The 19,857-nt window shown below is 58.9% G+C and overlaps 6 protein-coding genes across 6 annotated transcripts; all 6 read left to right on the forward strand.

Annotated features, from left to right (window-relative positions):
* Window positions 1-1,428: 1,428 nt before the first annotated feature.
* LDBPK_280940 (minichromosome maintenance (MCM) complex subunit, putative) lies at window positions 1,429-4,347 on the forward strand (the record flags this gene model as incomplete). The annotated part of the gene is made up of 1 exon (XM_003862145.1): window positions 1,429-4,347. The coding sequence occupies one exon, from the start codon at window positions 1,429-1,431 to the stop codon at window positions 4,345-4,347; it is 2,919 nt and encodes a 972-aa protein (XP_003862193.1).
* Window positions 4,348-5,017: 670 nt separating this feature from the next.
* Window positions 5,018-6,532, forward strand: LDBPK_280950 (hypothetical protein; the record flags this gene model as incomplete). Its single annotated transcript, XM_003862146.1, has 1 exon — window positions 5,018-6,532. One exon carries the CDS (start codon window positions 5,018-5,020, stop codon window positions 6,530-6,532), a length of 1,515 nt encoding a protein of 504 aa, XP_003862194.1.
* Window positions 6,533-8,396: 1,864 nt separating this feature from the next.
* On the forward strand, window positions 8,397-9,278 carry LDBPK_280960 (hypothetical protein, conserved; the record flags this gene model as incomplete). Its single annotated transcript, XM_003862147.1, has 1 exon — window positions 8,397-9,278. One exon carries the CDS (start codon window positions 8,397-8,399, stop codon window positions 9,276-9,278), a length of 882 nt encoding a protein of 293 aa, XP_003862195.1.
* A 1,555-nt stretch (window positions 9,279-10,833) lies between these two features.
* Window positions 10,834-11,364, forward strand: LDBPK_280970 (hypothetical protein, conserved; the record flags this gene model as incomplete). The annotated part of the gene is made up of 1 exon (XM_003862148.1): window positions 10,834-11,364. The coding sequence occupies one exon, from the start codon at window positions 10,834-10,836 to the stop codon at window positions 11,362-11,364; it is 531 nt and encodes a 176-aa protein (XP_003862196.1).
* A 1,544-nt stretch (window positions 11,365-12,908) lies between these two features.
* Window positions 12,909-15,308, forward strand: LDBPK_280980 (ribonucleoside-diphosphate reductase large chain, putative; the record flags this gene model as incomplete). Its single annotated transcript, XM_003862149.1, has 1 exon — window positions 12,909-15,308. The coding sequence occupies one exon, from the start codon at window positions 12,909-12,911 to the stop codon at window positions 15,306-15,308; it is 2,400 nt and encodes a 799-aa protein (XP_003862197.1).
* Window positions 15,309-17,257: 1,949 nt separating this feature from the next.
* On the forward strand, window positions 17,258-18,169 carry LDBPK_280990 (hypothetical protein, conserved; the record flags this gene model as incomplete). Its single annotated transcript, XM_003862150.1, has 1 exon — window positions 17,258-18,169. One exon carries the CDS (start codon window positions 17,258-17,260, stop codon window positions 18,167-18,169), a length of 912 nt encoding a protein of 303 aa, XP_003862198.1.
* Between the last annotated feature and the right edge of the window lie 1,688 nt (window positions 18,170-19,857).

A 19,857-nucleotide genomic window follows, 5' to 3' on the forward strand; every position in this document is an offset into this window, starting at 1 on the left:
CCCCCCTCGCTATGAACGTGTATCGGCGTGCCGGCGGTTGCAGAGGCCATCGCCACTTGGCATCTCTCTTTTTGTTTGCCTCATCGAGAGTATTGTCACCTACTCTAGTGTTTTTCATTGAACCGCTTTCTTCACCCGCACATGCACACCTACAGATCCGCTCTCTCTACCCTGCGCAAGTATGTGTGTGCGTGCGGCGTTCCCTCTTCGTACCCCCTACTCTCGTCTCTTCAGGCCTGTGAAGAGAAGAGGAGGGCCTCTCTGCTATCCAGCTGCTGTTTCCGCTGAGACTTCCTTTTATATGTACAGGTAAATGTAGATATACACACACATTTTTTCTTCCGCATCCCAGAAGTTTTGCATTGTGCTGGGTGGATGATACAGCGGTGCACGGCAACTCGCGACTCCGGCGCCTGGCGCGCGCATGCATCAGACAGAGAGAAACTCTAGCGAGAGCTGCTAATGCCCCTAGCCAATAGAAGAGGCACTCCGAAGATCGGGACCGCACTGCACCACGTGTCGTAGTGCGTGGGGTGCTTGTGTGCACGCAACTTGCAGTTCTCTCTGTACGCCCCTGACCTGCTCACATGTTAGCTTCAGAGCGTCTTCCAATGCGGCCGTTGCCTTGCTGCCCTCCTGTGCACCCGCGCGACCGTCTTCCGCTCTCAACCCCTGTCCGCGCGAAGGTTCGGGCCTTTTTCTTCTTCAAACTGGATATGTCCGGCTCCCTTGGGTGTCTCCGCACTTTTCTCCCTTCTCGATGCGGCGAGCAAGATCGTCGCGGCTCATTCAACAACGCGTGTGGGAGGCACCCTGACCATCCAACGGCCTGCTCACGCACACGTGTGTACGTCGGTGCGGGTGTGTTGCCTTCCTTTATTATCTCTTCCCTCTTTTGTTGCTACCGTCACCGGGTGACCCCGCTCCTTGCCGCGACTACCTTCTCAGTTGCTTCCCTGGTTACGTCGGAACGCTTCTTTCACTCCCCAGCATCGTCGACGTGGCGCGAGGTGTGTGCCATCACGGAGAGTCGCCGGCCCATCGTTGGAAAGCAAGCCAACAATTACAAAAGACGACGACTTCCCACTGTGGATGGTGGAAGGGCGCGCGCACACAAGCACACACGTGAGGCGGAGCATAGACGGTAACAAAAAGCAAAAAAAAATTGGGTTAGCGATGTTGTGTGCCGTTCGAAACTCACATCGACGCTGACTCCCTGATCCATAGACGCCACCAGCATCTCAATAGACTGAGAAGCAGACACACACTCACACACACACACACACGCGCGCGCGCGCGCGTAAGTGAACACACAAAGAAAACGATTGTGAGGGGGCGTACTCGACTGCCCACTCGCGCAGCATTTTGCAGCGGCTGGACATCTTTATGCTCCTCACCTTTGCGCAGCACAAGTAGAAAGCAGGCGTCATGCGACCCTCGAGAGACCGGGACGCCGCTCGCCGCAAACGGCGCCGCGCGCGAGAGGACGAGGTCGATGCCACAGGCCCGCACCCACCGAGGCGAGAGGAGGTCGAGGACGACGATGAAGCGGACCACTCCTCCGGTGACGAGGCCAACGACGAGGAGGGGGAAGACTTGTACGGGGAGAACTTCATGCAGGACTATCTCCAGCCGGATGAGGAGAGCGAGGTGGCCGAGGAGGAAGTCGGCGAGGACAACGACTGGATTGCAGACGACGACAGCTCCGTTTCCGAGATCTCCGAGGGCGGCCGCATCGCTGTGGATGAGCTGCTCGAGCGCCGTCGGGAGAAAGAGGAGGCGCTAGCCGAGGAGCGGAGGCAGCTGCAGGAAGGCATCTTCAGCGACGTGGACGACGACGATGGCGACGATGACGATGATGCGTCGTGGGCTTCCGAAGAGGGCGCGGGCGGTTTGACACGGAGTGGGGGCGCCGCGGTTGGCGATCAAGGCAGCGACATCGATCACGGAGAGGACGTCGGCTACGGCGATCCCAACGACGAAGCCTACGTGCGTGGAGACCTGGAGTCGATGAACTTCAACTGGCGGCAGCCGCAGGGGGAGCTGGTGGAGTGGCTTGCGCAGGAGCTGCCTCGCCGCGTGATTAAGAACCGCATCTACAACTTCTACTACAACTACATCGTGAACGACGTCAGCGTCTACGAGGAGAAGGTGAACGCAATGACACGCGAAAACGACAAGAGTTTTCAGCTGAGCTACGATCATCTGAGCCGCGTGTACGACAGTGTTCTCGCGCTGTGGCTGGTGGACGCTCCAGATCCGATGATCGAGCTACTGGAGGAGGCTGCCAACTACTTCACCTTCAAGCTATACCCGCAGTATCGCAAGGTGCACTCGCACATCTTTGTTCGGATTTGCGACCTGCCCTTGTGCGATCCGATCCGCGACTTTCGCCAGGTGCACATGAATGTGCTCGTACGGGTGGAGGGGGTGGTGATTCGCCGCTCACCGGTGTACCCGCAGATGGACGCCGTCAAGTACGACTGCGCGCGGTGCTCCTACATTATCGGTCCCATCTACCAGCGCGGCGACAAGGAGCAGCGCGTGAGCATGTGCCCCAGCTGCCACAGCAAGGGGCCGTTCCGCGTGAACATGCGCCTGACGGAGTACCGCAACCATCAAACGATAGTTCTGCAGGAGCCCCCTGGCAAGGTACCGCCTGGGCGGCTGCCGCGCAGCTTGGAGGTGGTACTGACGAACGACCTCATTGATCGCGCGAAACCTGGCGAAGAGGTGGACGTGACGGGGATATACCGCAACAACTTCGATCCGTTGCTCAACAGCCGCCAAGGCTTTCCCGTCTTCACGACCGTGCTGCACGCGAACAACGTTATCCGACGCACTACGGAGCTGGGCATGTTTCGGCTGCCAGATGATGAACGACAACGCATTATAGAGCTCAGTAAGTCGCCCAACATTCGAAAGAAGCTCTTACAGTCCATTGCGCCGAGCATCCACGGCCGCGACGACATCAAGCTCGGGCTGCTGCTGGCCATGATGGGTGCAGTGCCAAAGGACATCGGCGGCGACCAGTCGCATCGCATTCGGGGCGACATCAACGTCCTCATGGTTGGCGATCCCGGCTGCGCAAAGTCGCAGTTTCTCAAGTTTGTTGAGAAAACGGCTGACCGCACAGTCTTCACGACTGGCCGCGGCTCCACCGCTGTTGGTCTGACGGCATCTGTGCACAAGGACAGCGTCAATGGCGACTTCGTGCTGGAGGGCGGCGCCCTCGTCATTGCGGACCGCGGCTGCTGCCTCATTGACGAGTTCGACAAAATGTCTGACCAAGATCGAACGTCCATCCACGAGGCTATGGAACAGCAGACGATCTCGGTGGCGCGCGGTGGCATTGTAACGACGCTGTCCGCGCGCTGCTGCATCATCGCGGCGGCGAATCCAATGGGCGGCCGCTACGACCCTTCTACCTCGTTTGATGCCAACGTGAATCTTACCACACCGATCCTCTCCCGCTTCGACTTGTTGTTTGTGGTGCGGGATGAGGTGAACGTCGAGTTGGACGAGCGGCTTGCGACGTTTATCTGCGACTCGCACATGCGCAACCACCCGCGAACGCAGGAGGAGACGCGGCTTCTGCAGCGCGACAGGCACGAGGAGCTGTCGAGGTTGCGCTACGCGCTGGAGAACGCGTCAACAGAGGGCGAGCGCGAGGAGTGCGAGGAGCAGCTGCGGCGCCTGCGCGAGAGCGTCGAGGATTCTTCCCGCTTCGAGGACGACGACCCAGACAGCGACAAGCCGCTCCCGCAATCCTTGCTGCGCAAGTACATCCTGTTCGCGAAGAGTCACTGCTTTCCCCGCATCTCCAACATCGACCCCGATACCATTGCACGTCTATATGTCGAGCTGCGGCAGGAGTCGAAGCACGGCGGCATCGCCATCACAGTGCGGCACATGGAATCCGTCATTCGCCTCTCCGAGGCGCACGCACGGGTGCATCTTCGGGAATACGTAACCGACGAGGACGTCACCGCGGCCGTCTCGCTCTTTCTCCGCTGCTTCATACAGACACAGAAGTACAGTCTACGCAGCGCGATGGAGGCGCGCTTCCGCAAGTTCCTCGAATCCGACACGGAAAGTCTACCACTCATTCGCCACCGCATCAAGGTGGCGGTGCAGACGGTGCGCCAGTTCGAGCGCCAGCTGTCTGGTGGGGTGGAGCCGACCCAAGTGCGCATCGACGTATCGGAGCTGGACTACTACACAGCGAACATGTCTCAAGAGGCCCTGAACGCCTTCTATGAGAGTGCGGAGTTCAGGAAGGAGTACCGGCTGATTCGCGACCCCGTGACGCACGCGCCTCTGCAGATTGAGCACTCGCTGGCGTGACGCGTGCCGTGCGCTTGCCCCCTCTCTGCTGCGACTTCCAATGCGCATTAAAGGCACGACAGGTGCTGTATCAACAGAAAACGAAGAAAGAGAGATAAGCCTTTGGATGGGGCAGGGGGCGTGTCGTTAGGTGTGTGTGTGTGCGCGCGTGTCTCCGAGTCATGTCGATCGACGAAATGCCCTCTCGCCTGCTGGTTTGTGTAGGCGTGTGCATTCACCGCGTTTGGTGATGGGCGCTCTGTTTTCTTTTCCTATCTTTGGTGTGGTCGCCCGCATGTCCCGTCTCTTGTGTTCGCGGTGCCCCCCCCTCCCTTTGTGTTGCTGTTTGGCCCGTTGAGCCGCGGCACGGTTGCTCGCGCGCGCCCGCCGTGCGGAGGGGACGTTCTCTGCACAGCTCTCCAACATTCACATACACACACCAGCACGTGAAAGGGCAACAAAGAGAACGCAGTCGTGCACGCACAGACTGTTGCTCCATTCTGCGAGATTGAGGAGACGGCAAATCGTGCTTAGTGTGCCATATGTCGGCTTCCAGATTCGAGATGCGCGGTATGGTGCGGCAGCCGCATCACCACTTCGGCAGCAACGCGCAAGACATGCATGAGCGCTGCAACGTAGCTGCACACCTACTTGTGCTTCTTTACTTTCTCTGTCTCTCCCGTTTCTCTGCATGAACGCCAACTCTCCCCACACATTCCTTTGTCGTCCCTTTCTCCTGCTTACGTCAGTCATGCACGCAATAGAAGTGGAGCTGTCGCCGGGCAGCGCGGTGAAATGCGTCTCTGCTTGCGTCGAGCACCGCGCTGGTGACGCGGAGCAGGACACGGATCGCCTCTCTCGAGATCAGTACTACTACAACTATGCAAGCCGCCCAGTCTCTTTTCCGAAGTCCCTCGGCGCATCAACTGCCTCTCCGATGGCACCGGCAAGCACAGCGATGGGTGGCCTGCAGGAGGCGGACACATCCTCTCTTTCTTCCCGACTGCTGTTAGAGATGGAGGTGGACACAATCCTGCGCGGAGACCACAGCAGTGAGAGATGCAGCAGCCCGCCGAGAAGCTGCCACGACAGCATCCGTTGCGACAGCGCCGTGCAGCAGACAGCTCTGCGCGCTGGTATCGTGGAGCCGCGCTGGGCCAAGTCCAACTCTTCGAGAGTGCATTCTGCCACCGAGGCCATCAGAGAGAGCACCATTCCGTGGCGCGACTCGCCGGAAAATGCCTATCGTGCCGGTCCGGGCAGCACACTCTCGCTGCGACCTCCTCCGCCATTGTCATACGTAACATCGCGCAGTGGCACACGCACAGGAACGCATGCATCTGCACGTGTCGCTTCCCTGTCTGCTGCAGTTTCTGCGCCACCTGCATCCTCCACGAAGCCATGGGATGCCAGGGTAGGACCTCCCCGAGTGTCGACTGCCCCTCAGCCGTGCCTGCCCCGCGGACGGAGTGCCGCCATGCACGAGAGTATCGCTCGCTTCCTGACCGTGGAAGAGGCGACGGCCTCAGGCGCTAGCGGGGCTGCATTCTCGCCATGCACGAGCAGCCCGCCAGTCCGTGAGGCCTCCGCGGCTACGGTCGCCTCCAGCGCGTCTTCAACATTGCCGCGCACTCCAGCGAGGGAAGAGGAGAACAGCGAAAAGCACCGCACGGCTCGTTTGACGCACAAGACGGCGGCGACTGCCGACCTGCGACCGCGTAATGCCCTCTTCGCACCTCTTCCGGTGAATCAAACTCGCGCTGCCGCTTCCAGATCGCATGTCTCAAAGAGGTCCTTCTCCGCTTCCTCTGCCGCCAGGGGCGCAGCTGGCGTAGGCGGTGGCCAACGGGACGGGCGCACCACCCTCGTGGCTAAGCGCAGCGTCATTCCGAAGACGGAAGGGGTGCGATTATCATCGCCGTTAGCGGAGCCGGCAAGAACGATAGTCACCTCTCGTCTTTCCTACACGGATCCAAAGACGTTGGCGTCCCTCGACACCGCCGCGACAATGTCGTCCGAAGGACCCCTCGACGTGGTGGAGGCGCTCATCTTTAACGAAACTGTGGTGACGGTGACCTGTGCTACGTGCCAGCTATCAATCGACGTCTTTGCTCTTCGCCTTGCTGGCACTGAGCTGCCCCAAGTCTGCCACTGCCCTCTCTGTGGGAGCCCGTGCACATGGACGGCGTGCTTTGGGACTGTGTAGAGGCACTCACGCACCCAAGCCAGGGCCGACATCCCCGCCTCTACCACGGCATCATGCATGAACAGCCTTGTGCAGGACAGCGTATCCCTTCCGGCTGTTGCTTTTGCTTTTTGCTCTGCGCGCAACTCCTAGCGCTTTCTTTTCCCTTTGCATCGGCGTTTCTTCTGCACCTACTCTGCGGCGTTCTGCACATGACGAGCGGGCCGCACCTTGTCTCGATGCGGCGGTGAAGGGACGGGAGGGCGGCGGCCATGGACATGCCGCACTTCTTCTCTCTTTCCATCTGTGCTCATCCCTGCATCTCCACTCTCTTTCCGGCCTCATGCTCTGCTTTTCTTTTTTAGCTATTTTTCGAGTGTGCTGGTCTTCATGATGCGTGCAGCAGAGCATGCGCTGCACTTCTCTCTAGACACTGTTAGACGCCAACCCCCCCCCTACGGACACAAACGCATACTCACTCGAAGCAATTCGCTCACCGCGGCGTACAGGAAGGTGTGCCAGCGACCATGAGGGGCTAATCGGTGTGTGCGTGGGTAGGGCACAGAGTGCTCTTAGCCTGAGGCGTTGCATCTCTTCCCACACTCACCCACTGTCAGGCTGTCGTATGCACCTGTGTGTGCGTGCGCCTGCGACACGTCGTGCTCGCCTCTGAAAGGTTGTCTATCAAACCCTCCTCCCTTTGTCGCCCCCCCCGCCTATGTTTTTGCCTCGCTTGATTCGACTGCGCTCATGCCGCTTTCGTGCTCACGCGCATGCACTTCTTGGTCCAACCAACGCTACACATTGCCCCTTCCTTTCCCACCGTCGCTGCTGCTGCACTGGTGTCTACCCTACGCCTAGCCATGCATCCGGCCTCACTGAGGGTGCATACACGGACCGGAAGAACAGCTAACGAATCACAAACGCACGACTAGAGTGCAACAGTAGTGCCTCGTCGAAACACACGCGACCCGCGTCCCCCCTTCCTCTTCCCACCGACCTACCGACCCATACGTACGCAAACAACTCCATGCTTTTGAGCGCGGTCACCGGGCGGCTGTACGGCCTCGCCAAGGGGCTCGCGAAGGTGTACCTTCATAATGAGACTGTGGACCTGACTCAGGAAATGCTGCTGGCCGACTCCATCCCGGGCGCGGCGGAGGCCTTCATCGGTGCTGCCTCCGCCGATGGCAGGGCATTGCTGGCGGACTTCGTCGTTGTGCTTGGTGCGCTGATCATCGTCGTCGCCCTTCCCAGCTGCCTTGTGCGCTTTTTTTGTTGGCTGTGCATCGGCACTTCGATCAAAGCCAGCAGTATTGAGAAGGTTCATGCCCACAAGAAGAGCCACCAGATCCAGTCACAGCGGGAGCGGGCAGAGCACAAGCGGCGGAGGAACAAAGTCGAGGAGAAGGCTTCCGCGCCGGCCCAGCAGAATCTGCCGCAGGTTTCGGAGGTGCTGTCGAAGATGCACCAGAATCAGGAGAGTGGAGCGGCCAAGAGCGGTGGCAAGGGCAAACAAGGAGCCGCTGGGAAGCCGAAAGAGTCGGCTATCGCAGCACCAGCGCAGCAGCAGCTGCTTCAGCAGCAGGAGGCGGAGTTCACCGCCACGTCGCGCCGCACGCCGCAGGACACGCGCGCCGCACCCAAGTCCATCCTCCGCGGCTTTCCGGAGGTGGACATACTGCTCACCTCTCCGGGGCAGAGCTACCTACTGATCGGGTGTCGCAGCAAGCGCAAGGCGTCCCTCTACCCGCAGAGCGATGCCGCCGCGTTCATGGAGCGTGGCAAGGAGCTACAGGAGAGGCACTTCACGGATGTGAACGCGGTGGTAACCACGGCGGTTGGACTTGAGAAGAAGGCGGAGATCTACGCCGCACAGTTCTCCATGGACGACACGCGCCTAATCGCTGGCGAGCGCTTCACAGACACATTTGTCTGCTTCTCGGTGTCGGGTCGCACCAACGTGAACCTGACTCAGCTGTGGTCGATGAAGCTGCCGGACCACCGCCTCGTCTCCTCGGTGCCGCGGTGGAGCGTGCTCGGGCAGGACAGCCTTTTGAGCATCGTGGACCAGACGGCAGAGGTGGAGGTTATCACTCGGAGCGCGGCGAAGACGTCGACGGCGCACAAGGACAAGTTCAAGGTGGGCAGCGCGCTCGCGTGGGCGGTTTGCGACGATCGCATTGCGCTCGGCGGCTCCTTTCTGCGTGAGCCGCGGCTCTCGCGTGTGGTGCAGCGTGCTGACAGTGGCAGTATTACCCTAGAGCCGGTTGCGGTGCTCCCCAACGCAGCGAAGTTGCGTGTGTCCGCGCTGGCTTTTGTGGCCCCAGGCGCCCCTGCCTTCAACACGCGCAGCTACATGATTGTGTTTCTGGAGAACGGCATCGGCACCATCTACGATGTGCAGACCCCCTCAACGCAGAACACGCCGCAGGCGGTGAGCGGCTTTGCCGACACGGACTACGCCGGACACCGCGTCGACGCGCCACTGTGCATTCTTACGGCCGTGCGTGGGCAGGCGTATCATGAGGTGCTGCGCATCGCGCTGCTCCGCGGCCCAAATGTGACGGTGTATGAGCAGTCTGGCAAGGCAGACGGCGGCAACTTTCAGATGGTGCGCGTCGCGGACCTGTACGACGTGCAGGAGGGTGACGCCGTGAAGCACGCCGCGTTTCTGCAAAACGGTCTTGGCCTGGCCACTAGTGGGCACGCGGACGGACGCCATGTTCGCATGTTCACTCTACCGTCTCCCGGCAAGGCGGCCTAATCATTGAGCACCGCTAAGGGAGCGCTTGAGGAAGACTGCGTCCTTCCCTCTGCGCTGATCACACGCTTGAAGCACTCTCGCACCACCCTCAAACACATTTGCACGCGTGTGTGTGTGTGTGCGCGGCGGCGGCGGCACATGGTTTCTGGTTCTTATGTCGACACCCCCGTCCGCAATGTAATAGCACGAACCCTTTTCATTCTCTCACTGTAGGCAGCGGCAACTAGATGCCCTCATGTGCTGGCGATGGCAACCATGTGTCTTCCTCTGTCAGTGGGTTGGTCACGTGGGGGGTCATTGATTGCCGTACTCGTTGTTATCGGGTGCGCTGTGGCCTGTTTGTTGTTGTAGTTGATGGTTTTCGCTTGTTGCCCTCTTATCCGCTGTCGCTGCGCTTATACAGCGCCACACCTACAGTGGCAACGAAAAACGCAAACAAAGGAGGCAGCGTCCCACCCGTTCGCACATCCTCGGGCGCAGGCGCACTCCTGGATTTGCTCTTCTACACACATGGCATACATCCCACTCCCCTCCACAACCCACTGATGAAACCGCTCTTCGGGTTTGTGTATTTGTGTGTGATGGATTGAACTCGAACACCCCCCCCCCCACACACACACACAACGAGTGCGTGCGTATGCTAACAGACAAAGAATCGCATTACCCTCGGGAAGAGGACTGCGGGTGCTGTTTTGTCATGTGGCTGCCAATGAGCGCCCACTGCTCACTCAACCACCGACACACATGCACACGTTTGCTCTGCGTAGCCCCGTTTGGCGAGTCACGCTTGCCTCTGCAGCGGTGCGCGAGGCGCGCACACGTGTATCCCTTCTTGCGCCTACACTCCACTCATATGCATCACCACCACTTCTTCCTCGTCTGCCTCGTTTTGGTGCCCTCGCCGTCCATCTCTCTCTCTCGCCGAGCTCGCGCGCGCTACCGACGCGGGCACAAGCACACACACACACACGCGCACACGCTCACAGAAGGAAGAAGGGCGCTATCCTCGCATCCTTCCCTCTACGCCCCTTTGTGCCAGAGAACGTTGGTGCGCATCGGTGGGTATCCACACGCCGCGCCACCACACACCTAGAGATTCATTGCGTAGAAGACCTCCGCCATTGCGTCGCACCGTCTTCCTCACTTTTCCGCGTCTTTCCTCGACATGAACACGAGACGAGCTCTCACGGGCACACAAGCACACTCACGCACGTCTTGAGACGCGAGCAGACCCTGGACACGAGGGCTCAAGCACACACGGACGCAGAGATCGCAGGGCACGAGGGCGCATAGAGCGTGTAGGTGCCGTCGTGTGTTTTTTTCTTGCTTGTTTGTTAGAGGAGAAGCGCACTCGTGCGTCGATTTTACTCGTGTGTAAGTGCCGTTGCCGTTGTGTCGGTTTTCGGCTCTAAACTGCCTGGGACGGAGCTTGTTGTTCGTTTCGTGTGCCTCTCCCTCTCTGGCACCTCGTCAACTCACACGTATCTCCCAGTGCACTCCCACACCATTACGCAACGGCGCGCACCCGCACAAGCCTCCGTAGTGAGTGCGCTCTATGAAGGCGAAATTGAGCGCAGTGCCGCGGAAGGCGCGGAAGAGCATCTCTTTCAACGCGAACCGCAACAAGGTGCGCTTCATTCGGGTCCCCCCGCGCTCGCAGAACGGCAAGTTCTGGTTTACGGAGACGCAGCGCATTGTAAAGAAGGGGCTTAACTTTGAGGTGGAGCCGGAGATCATGATCGAAGTCAACATCGAGTGTAGGATGCAGATCACGGCGTTGGCCCGCAGGCCGCTGTCTCAGTTGGGCAAGTCGCCAGCAGCGAACGGCATCGCCGGTGCCGCCGCCTCATCGTCCGCGGCTTCGGCGGCAAAGCGTAGCTACGTTGAGGTGGAAGAGACGGTCCCACTCTTTCTGCCTGATGCGCGGAAGCGTGATCGGTGGCAGTGCATCGGCTCCGTCGGTGCGGGGGAGATGTCGAAAGTCAGGGTTGTGATGCCGCCTGGCAGCTACCGCATGCGGTGCAATGGTGGGGACGTGGTGCAGATCTTTGCACAGGCCTGGGACATTGAGCGAGAGTTGATTTAGGTGAGCGGTGGTGGTGGTGCCTGTGGTCGCGTTGACTGTCGAGGTTATCGCGGTGGCGGTGTTGGTGGGCAGGAGCGACAGATGGGTTTAACAATTCTTGTCTAGGCGTCGCGTGCGATTACCTGTCGATGTGAGGAGTCGTTACTCCAAACAACGAAAAACAAGCAAAAAAGGCGAGAGGACATAAACGACAAGCGGCGCGCCTGGCGTTGTGCGCTCACTGAGAAGAGGAAGGATTGGGGGTAGGGGCTGGAGAGACAGAGAGTCCATTCGTGTACCAAAATCTGAGGCAAGCTCCCTCTCGCCCCTCCTCCTCCTCGCCCCTCCTCTTCCTCCTCCCCCCACCCCCACACTTACTTACTCACACACAAGCAAACAAGAAGGGCGCATGAAAGCACGAAAAAGAAAAACAACAACCACACGGCAAGAAGAATAAAGAGAAGGGATCACAAAACTACACCTGTGCTGTGACACACACATACACACAATGGGGAGATCAGCAAGCGAGTCAGGGGGCTTCAAGTGTCAACCGGCGGGCGTGTCTCCAGCAGCGCTAGTTTTGCAGTCCCCTGCACTACGGCGTCACGGGCCATGGCGAACTAAAGGGACGACTTGTGTAGGTGCTGACATCCCCCACCCCAGAAGGGCATCGCTGGTGGGCTTACCATTACGCGACTCTGAGCTGCCGCATGACAGTTCACGTCTGGATGTCTCGATCGGTGTAGGTCGATGCAGAGTAACTCCTTGACGCGCTCGTGAGCGACACCGTCCCTTCCCCCCTTTGTTTAGCGAGGGCAGACATCCATGTGCCTCACTCTCTCGCCTCCTCTTTTCTTCCTCTCTCTTCTTGCGGCGCTCCTTCTGTGGGCGTGCGCCGCCGCTTCATTCGTTGGGACAGCTCAACTGGTTTTCCACCGTCTCTCTGCCGCTCCGGCTTCCTCGACCTCCTGCCCCCCTCCCCTGCCTTTCTACATAGATCGACTCTCCAGCGTCTTCGCCGCCGCTCCGCTTTCGTCTTGACAACGTACTGCTGTAGTGCACTCGCACCGCGTCGTCGTCGCATATAAGCGCAGACACACTCTCGGTCGCTTCCTTTATAGTTCTCCACGATTTCATACACACCTTGACTCTGCACCACACCCAGGAACACCTCGCGGCTCTCCCGCTGCATCTTCCCCTACCCTTTTGAGTGTTGCTGTGCTGGCTCCTTCGTGGTGTCGCCACGCACGCATCACACCCCCTCATTTCGCCTTTTTTCTTTGCTGTGAACTCGCAATCCCCTCATAGAGCAGCTAGCCCTCCTCCTTCATCACGCACACACACACACACACACACAAACACACGAAGGCTTCAGTGGACACCGTTCACCCTATTGCGCAAGGACACAGGCGCGCTTCCCGGTTCGCCCCTCCTCTGCTCTGTCTTCAGCTTACTAGCAGCATCCACAGCGCAGGATAACACGCGTTGTGTGACCGCCGTTGCTCAGCCGTGCCGCGCCGCTCTACTTGTTTTTTTTTCCCGCTCTGTTCTGCCGCATGGAAACCATGTCCGATTCGGCGCCGATGATCATCAAGCGCAATGGCGAGGCGCAACCGTACGATGCTTGCAAGATCCGCCGCCGCTTCGAGCGGGTGATGGAGGGGCTCGACCGCGACCATCTCGACGTGGACATGCTGACGGAGAATGTGACGCGCGGCTTGACGGACCAGATCCGCTACGACAAACTGGACGAGCTCGTGGCGCAGACGGCGGCGTACTCGGTCACAAAGCACCCGGACTACGGCCGCATGGGCGGTCGCCTGTGCACAACATCACTGCACAAGCAGACGAATGAGTCGCTGCTGGAGACGTTCCGCCTTCTGCACGACCACGTCACGGTGCAGACAAACCGTCCCGCTCCACTGATCGCCGACGATGTGTGGGAGGTTATGCAGCAGCACCACAAGGAACTTCAGAGCATGATTGACTACTCCCGCGATTTGAACTTCGAGTTCTTTGGGTACAAGACGCTGGAGCGCTCGTACCTGCTGCGTATCGAGACCGGAAGGGGTGAGATGCGAATTGTGGAGCGCCCACAGCAGATGTTCATGCGTGTCGCTCTTGGCATTCACGGCGCAGATCTCAAGAATGTGCGTGAGACGTACGACCTTATGTCCAAGGGCTTCTTCACCCACGCCACCCCGACCCTCTTTAACGCCGGCACCCCGAAGCCGCAAATGAGCTCGTGCTTCCTGGTGGCGTCGAAGGAAGACAGCATCGACGGCATCTACGACACGCTGAAGGAGTGTGCCGTGATCAGCAAAGCGGCCGGCGGCATTGGTCTGCACGTGCACAACATCCGCGCGGCGGGCAGCTACATAGCTGGTACGAACGGCACGTCGAACGGGCTCGTGCCAATGCTACGCGTCTTCAACAACACCGCCCGCTACGTGGACCAGGGCGGCGGTAAGCGCAAGGGCGCCTTCGCCGTCTATCTCGAGCCCTGGCACGCTGACGTCTTTGGCTTTCTGCTGCTGAAACGCAACACGGGAAAAGATGACCAGCGCGCCCGCGACCTCTTCTACGCGCTGTGGATCCCAGATCTGTTTATGAGACGTGTGAAAAGCGAGGGGAAGTGGACGCTGATGGATCCCAACACGTGCCCGGGTCTCAGCGATTGCTATGGTGAAGAGTTTGAGCGGCTCTACGAGCGCTACGAGTCCGAGGGCCGCGGCGTCAAGACGATCCAGGCCCAGGAGGTGTGGTTTGCTATCCTGGAGTCTCAGATCGAGACGGGAGGGCCGTTCGTCCTCTACAAGGACGCATGCAACAGCAAGTCGAACCAGAAGAATCTTGGCACGATCAAGTGCTCGAACCTATGCACGGAGATTGTCGAGTACACGTCGCCACAGGAGACGGCGGTGTGCAACCTCGCCTCCATCGCGCTGCCGCGCTTCGTCGACGTTGAGAAGCGTGAGTTCAACCACCAGCTTCTCTACACCGTGACAAAGCAGATCACACGTAACCTAAACCGGGTTATTGACCGCAACTACTACCCGGTCGAGACGGCGCGCCGCAGTAACATGCGCAACCGCCCCATCGGCCTCGGCGTGCAGGGGCTCGCGGACGCCTTCATCCTCATGCGACTGCCGTTTGTCTCGGCGGAGGCGCAGCGGGTGAACGCAGAGATCTTCGAAACGATCTACTTTGCTGCTGTCGAGTCGTCGATGGAGCTGGCGAAGGAGGATGGCCCGTACGAGACCTTCACGGGCAGCCCGGCCAGCGAGGGCATTCTGCAGTTCGACATGTGGAAGAACGCGCGGCCCAACAGCGGTCGCTGGGACTGGGCCAGCCTCAAGGAGAAGGTGATGCAGGTGGGCATGCGCAACTCCCTGCTGGTTGCCCCCATGCCAACCGCGTCCACCTCGCAGATTCTCGGCAATAACGAGTGCTTCGAGCCCTTCACCTCGAACATCTACGTCCGCCGTGTGCTGAGCGGCGAGTTCCCTGTTGTGAACAAGTACCTCGTCATGGACCTTATTGCGCGTGGTCTATGGAACGAGTCGATGCGGAACGAGATCATCTCCTACAACGGCTCTATCCTCACTATTAACGGCATGCCGGACGACCTGAGGGAGCTTTACCGGACCGTGTGGGAGATTCCACAGCGCAAGCTGATAGACATGGCACGCGACCGCGGCCAGTACATTGACCAGTCGCAGTCGCTGAACCTCTTCCTCCAGAGCCCCACCTCCGGCCAGATCACGTCCATGCTCTTCTATTGCTGGGAAGCTGGACTGAAGACTGGCGTCTACTACCTGCGCACCAAGGCCGCGGCGGACGCGATCAAGTTCACCGTGGACGCGAAGCGAATGAAGGAGATCCAGGAGAGGGAGAACTCGCAGCAGACCATGTCCTCGCACCGCGCTTCACAGCCCGAGGAGTGCCTGAACTGCGGATCCTAAGTAGATGACGCGACGATACCCGATAGTTCTCCAGCCTCAAGGCTCAGAAGGGCGACTTCGGCCCGCCTGATCGCCTCTCTCCTGGGCGCAGCGCGATCCTGTGCGCTGTCCCTCTTCTCTCTTGAGGTGCTCTACCATAGAACTACGTTTTAAATTTTAGGGCTTGCTTTCGAGCTTCTCATGATACCAACGAGTCCCCATTCTAGCGTCTGCGTCCGTGTGTGCCGCAACATATGCGTGGGTGTGTAACTCTTCCTCTTTCATCTCCTGCCACCTTTCCCCCTTCTCTGCTCATCTATGTGCGTGAGTTTTTGAGAAAGGCCATCGAGCAGCCACACCATATATATGAGCCAAAACAAACGCCTTGCAGAATGCCGTTCCCGAAAATGGGTGAAGGTAAAAGGGGCGGGGGTGGGGGGATTGGTGAAGCAGCAAGCAAGCGTGTGCCTCCACATTCGTGCTTCTCTCACACACACACACTCGTCTCCTCCCTTCTGTCCTTGCCCACACCCTCCCCCCTCCCCGTTCTCCCGCGGTGCTGCAGAGTGCGTTGATGCCGCGTGTTTTTATTGTGGGCGCGTGGATTTCCTTTTTGCCCCTTCTCAAGCTTTCCTCCCCCTCCTCCTTTCCCTCTTCTTGGGTGCTTTCTGTCATGCGTTGCACCTCAGAGACGCGTGCACGTACCCAGTCGCACACCGGCTCCTTTTGCGACTGTGTGCGTGTACGTGTGGGTGTCGACATCACCGTTATTTGAGGAGAGACACGGCACTCGCATCGCGCCTTCGGTCGCCACTACTCCCCCCTCCCCTCCGCCTCGCTCTCTCTCTCTCGCTTGTGGACGAGGCAGCGGGGCAGGGCAGGGCGGTGCGTCCTCGTGTACGGCGGACTCCAGACGTTTCGTTTTTACACAAAAAACTCAGAGCTGAAAGGAGAGGTAAAAGACAAGAATGGGAATCCTGACAGATAAGAAGAGCAGCCACACACACACACACACAAAGGAAACGCGCAGAGTCGGATGGACGCACACATGCATGATGCGTGCGCCCGTGTTTATGCGCGAGACCGTGTGGCTCGGCATGCTTAGCCTGGAGAGGGAGCGGGAAAGCGACTGCCTCTTCTGGTGTTTGGAGCGACGCTGGCTTCGCCACTTGGCCACCTGCACCAATGGGCACTCCCTGTCTCTACTCCCCTGCCGATGTTGGTGACTGACCACGGATGGGCCCACGTGCATGGGCATGTGCATGCGAGGTCAATGGTTACAGCCTCTTGATGGTAATCCCACCGCAGCAAGACATGACTGTCGTATCGCGAGCGGCGGCATTTGCAGTGCACGGCGGAGGCGAGCACAGTATGGCCGGCGGCAAGACATGCTGATGCGGCGACTGCCCCCCTTCCCTTCCCTTTGTTTCCTGTGTGCGTGCACGCTGTTGTGGTTGTTTTCTTGTTTGCCCTCCATTTTTATTGCCCTCTTCGCTCTGCTCCCTCTGTTGTCCCCCTCTTTGTTGCTCGGTGCTTGCTGTCCCTCGGGCGCCCCTCTAACCCGCAGCGACGTGGAGCTCTGCCCATTACACACACACACACACACACATATATATATATATAGACATATTATGAGAAAGACAGCCTCGCTGAGCTCACCTCAGAACGACGACAAACCGTTGTGCAGTGGCGCTACTTCTTCCGTCTTCACCTCACCACCTAGACGCAGATGGTTGCGGCTGCTCATTTTTTCCAGCCTCCTCTGCTCGTTCCGTGGCTTTACTCAGATAATATAGGCTCATTCATCGAAGCTGCCGCTGCTTCTACCATTCCCCTTTTTTGTTCCCCCTCCCCACCGCTGGATCGCTCTGCTTTCCTTCGCTGTATATGCGTGAGGGTGAATGTATGCGACCCTGCTCGTTTTTTTTTCGTGCACTTTCAGCCTTTTAGTTGTCCATCACGCGGTGATCATGAGGCGTCGCTCGCACTCCAAGCCCGCCGAGGCTGCGGCCGTCGTGCCTCCCACAAAGACCGTTGCCCAGCTGCGGACGGAAGTCGATCTGCTTGAGAACGCTATCAAAGATCGAAAGCTCTTGTTCCTGGACCTATGTGAGCAGAGGGGTGCGTCGGCGGCCGCGGACGAAGACGCTACTCGGGTGACGCCCCCCGAAGATCCTGTGGAAGAGGCGCGCCGGCTCGCCAGCCGCAACGCGTTCCTGCGCGATGAGCTCAAAGTTTTGGACGCAGTAGAGAGGCAGTACGCGAATGACCCGCGCGTGCGTGACAAGCGCAACGAAGTGCGACTGGTGCAGATGCAAATCGCACAGGTAGAGCGCGAGGTCGATACGCTGCAGAAGGTGAAGAAGTGGCGCGACGAGGGTCTGCGCGCGATCGGGCGCACAGAGGAGCAGACTCGACGCATGCGCGGGCAGCAGCACGAGATGAACTCGCAGTTGAGGGAGGAGGTGCGGCAGCGAATGGAGGAGCTGCGGGAACTAGAAAAGGCGGACATGGAGGTGCATACGCGGTTCGCGAGGCTGCAAGATCAGGTGAAGCTGTCCGTGACAGATGCCGATGTGCAACAGCTTCGACAAACGCTGGAGGCGCAGAACACGGAGATCGAAAATCTTTCTGGCAAGGAGGCGGCGTGGCGGAAGCAACGCGCATCGGTGCGCGAGGAGGACTACCGCATTGTTGCGAAGTACAACGGCGAATGCGCGAAGCTCGCCGAGGAAGAAGAGCGCCTCCATGAGCTGCTGCGTCAAAAAGAATTAGAGCTGAAGCGAAGCTATTTTTTGTTGAAGCGCTATGGAACCGCGCCCCGCGCGCCGATGAGCGGCGGAGGTAATGATGAAGTGGGGGACTTGCTGCCCTCCCCCTAGGCTCGTCGATGTGCGAAGGCGAGCACCGTCAACCGTTGTCTGGGTTGACTGCCCGGTGACACTATGCATTGTAACCCCACCCCCTCGACCCCCAAGCGCCTTGGCTCTGTGTAGGAGTGCTTTTTCCTCTCCCCTTGTTTCCGTCGTTTTCGCTTTCTTTGGTGGTGGGGCGACACACACGCTGCGGGTGTCTCCGCCGCTTTTTGTCTGAGTATTTATGTGCGTAGGTGTTACGCATGTTATGGTGCCCGCTCTCCGCTTGGAATCCGTCTTGCTCACCAGAGCATCTGGAAAGCGCTGCGAAACGAAAAGAAGAAGGCGCGACCGCGTGGACCTGCTTAGTCAGCGGCTTCTTCTCCCCTTCATTGTCTCGGGTTGTCGAGAGAGAGAAAGCAGATTTGTGTCCAAACCGGGATGGCGCACACGCTCCTCCTGTCTGTATGCATCTGTGTGCATAATGTCTCGTGGTGAACAGACTGCTGCAGGCTCGGGTCTTGGCACTCGAGCGGCCGCTAAAGGGCCAATGCCTAGCGTCTACACGCCGCTAGTACACCCTGCTTTAGTTGTTCTGGTTTGCCCTGCGTGTTCTTCGGCGAACTCCGATGCACATGACTGTACTCGACTCCACTGGGCTCTCCTTTCTCCTCTCCTTCGCTACGTTCACCTTGCCCCCACCCTTTCGCCCGACAACCCGCTGCATCTGCTGGCGGGCGTGGGGGGTTTTGAATCGGCGACTCGGGCCTGCATGGGTGTGCTATCCTACTCGTATCCCTTTTTTTGTTCGTTACATGGACGTTTCGTTCTCCGTCGGTGGCCCGCCCGCACATGCACACATACGTTTTTCTTTCCACATATAGGATTTTGATTGCTTAGTCACCGAACTGCCAAAGCCATCAACGGGTGAAGCAGTGCGTGCGATATACGCATACGAACGCGGAGGAGCCCTCCCTTGTGTAGGCGTGAGCGTGCGTGTTGAGTGCGCGGGCCGTCTTCACGGCCTCTCTCCCTCTCCCTCTCCCCTCCTGCGTCTCTCCTCTTCCCCTCTTGTAGTCTAGCCTCCTCCTTCCCTCCCTCCTCTCATTGCCCCTCTGCTGGCTTTCATCTTTCGCTTGTATTTTCTTTGCTCTTTTTTTTCATGTGGGTGCCTCGCTTCCCCTCCTCCACCTACTCCTGTGCCGGTTGTACGTCATCACCCGCTTCTTTCTTGCTTTTCTTCTTCGTTTTCCCGGCTTGTTTGCGTACGTGTGTGTGTGTGTGTGGCTCTCTCTCTCTCGGCGCTCCAACGAGCGATCTTCGCCGAAACCCTCCCTCCCCCCTTCTCCTCTCTGTCTCTTCCCACCGCGACACCGTCCTCCTCCTCCCATCTCTCAAGACATACACATACACGCTGCGCACGTACCGCTCTACATTCACCTATACACACAGGCTGTTTCCTCTCTCGTTGCCGCACTCCCGATAAGCGCGCGCGCAGAGATTAATTTTTTCGTTGTTAATCGACCCCTCTTCCCACAACAACAACAGCAGCATAAACTAAACAACAAAGAAAAGGACACTCTTTCGTCGTGTTCACAGGCGCACGCGCGCTTCCCTCTCCCTTCCTCTACCGCTGCACACACATACACACACACGAAGAGGCGCATCCACACACACCCGAGTCGCACACTCGCTCTCAGTTCTCTTTTTTTTTT

Source organism: Leishmania donovani, chromosome 28, assembly GCF_000227135.1.
Source record: "Leishmania donovani BPK282A1 complete genome, chromosome 28".
Classification (NCBI taxonomy): Eukaryota; Euglenozoa; class Kinetoplastea; order Trypanosomatida; family Trypanosomatidae; genus Leishmania; species Leishmania donovani.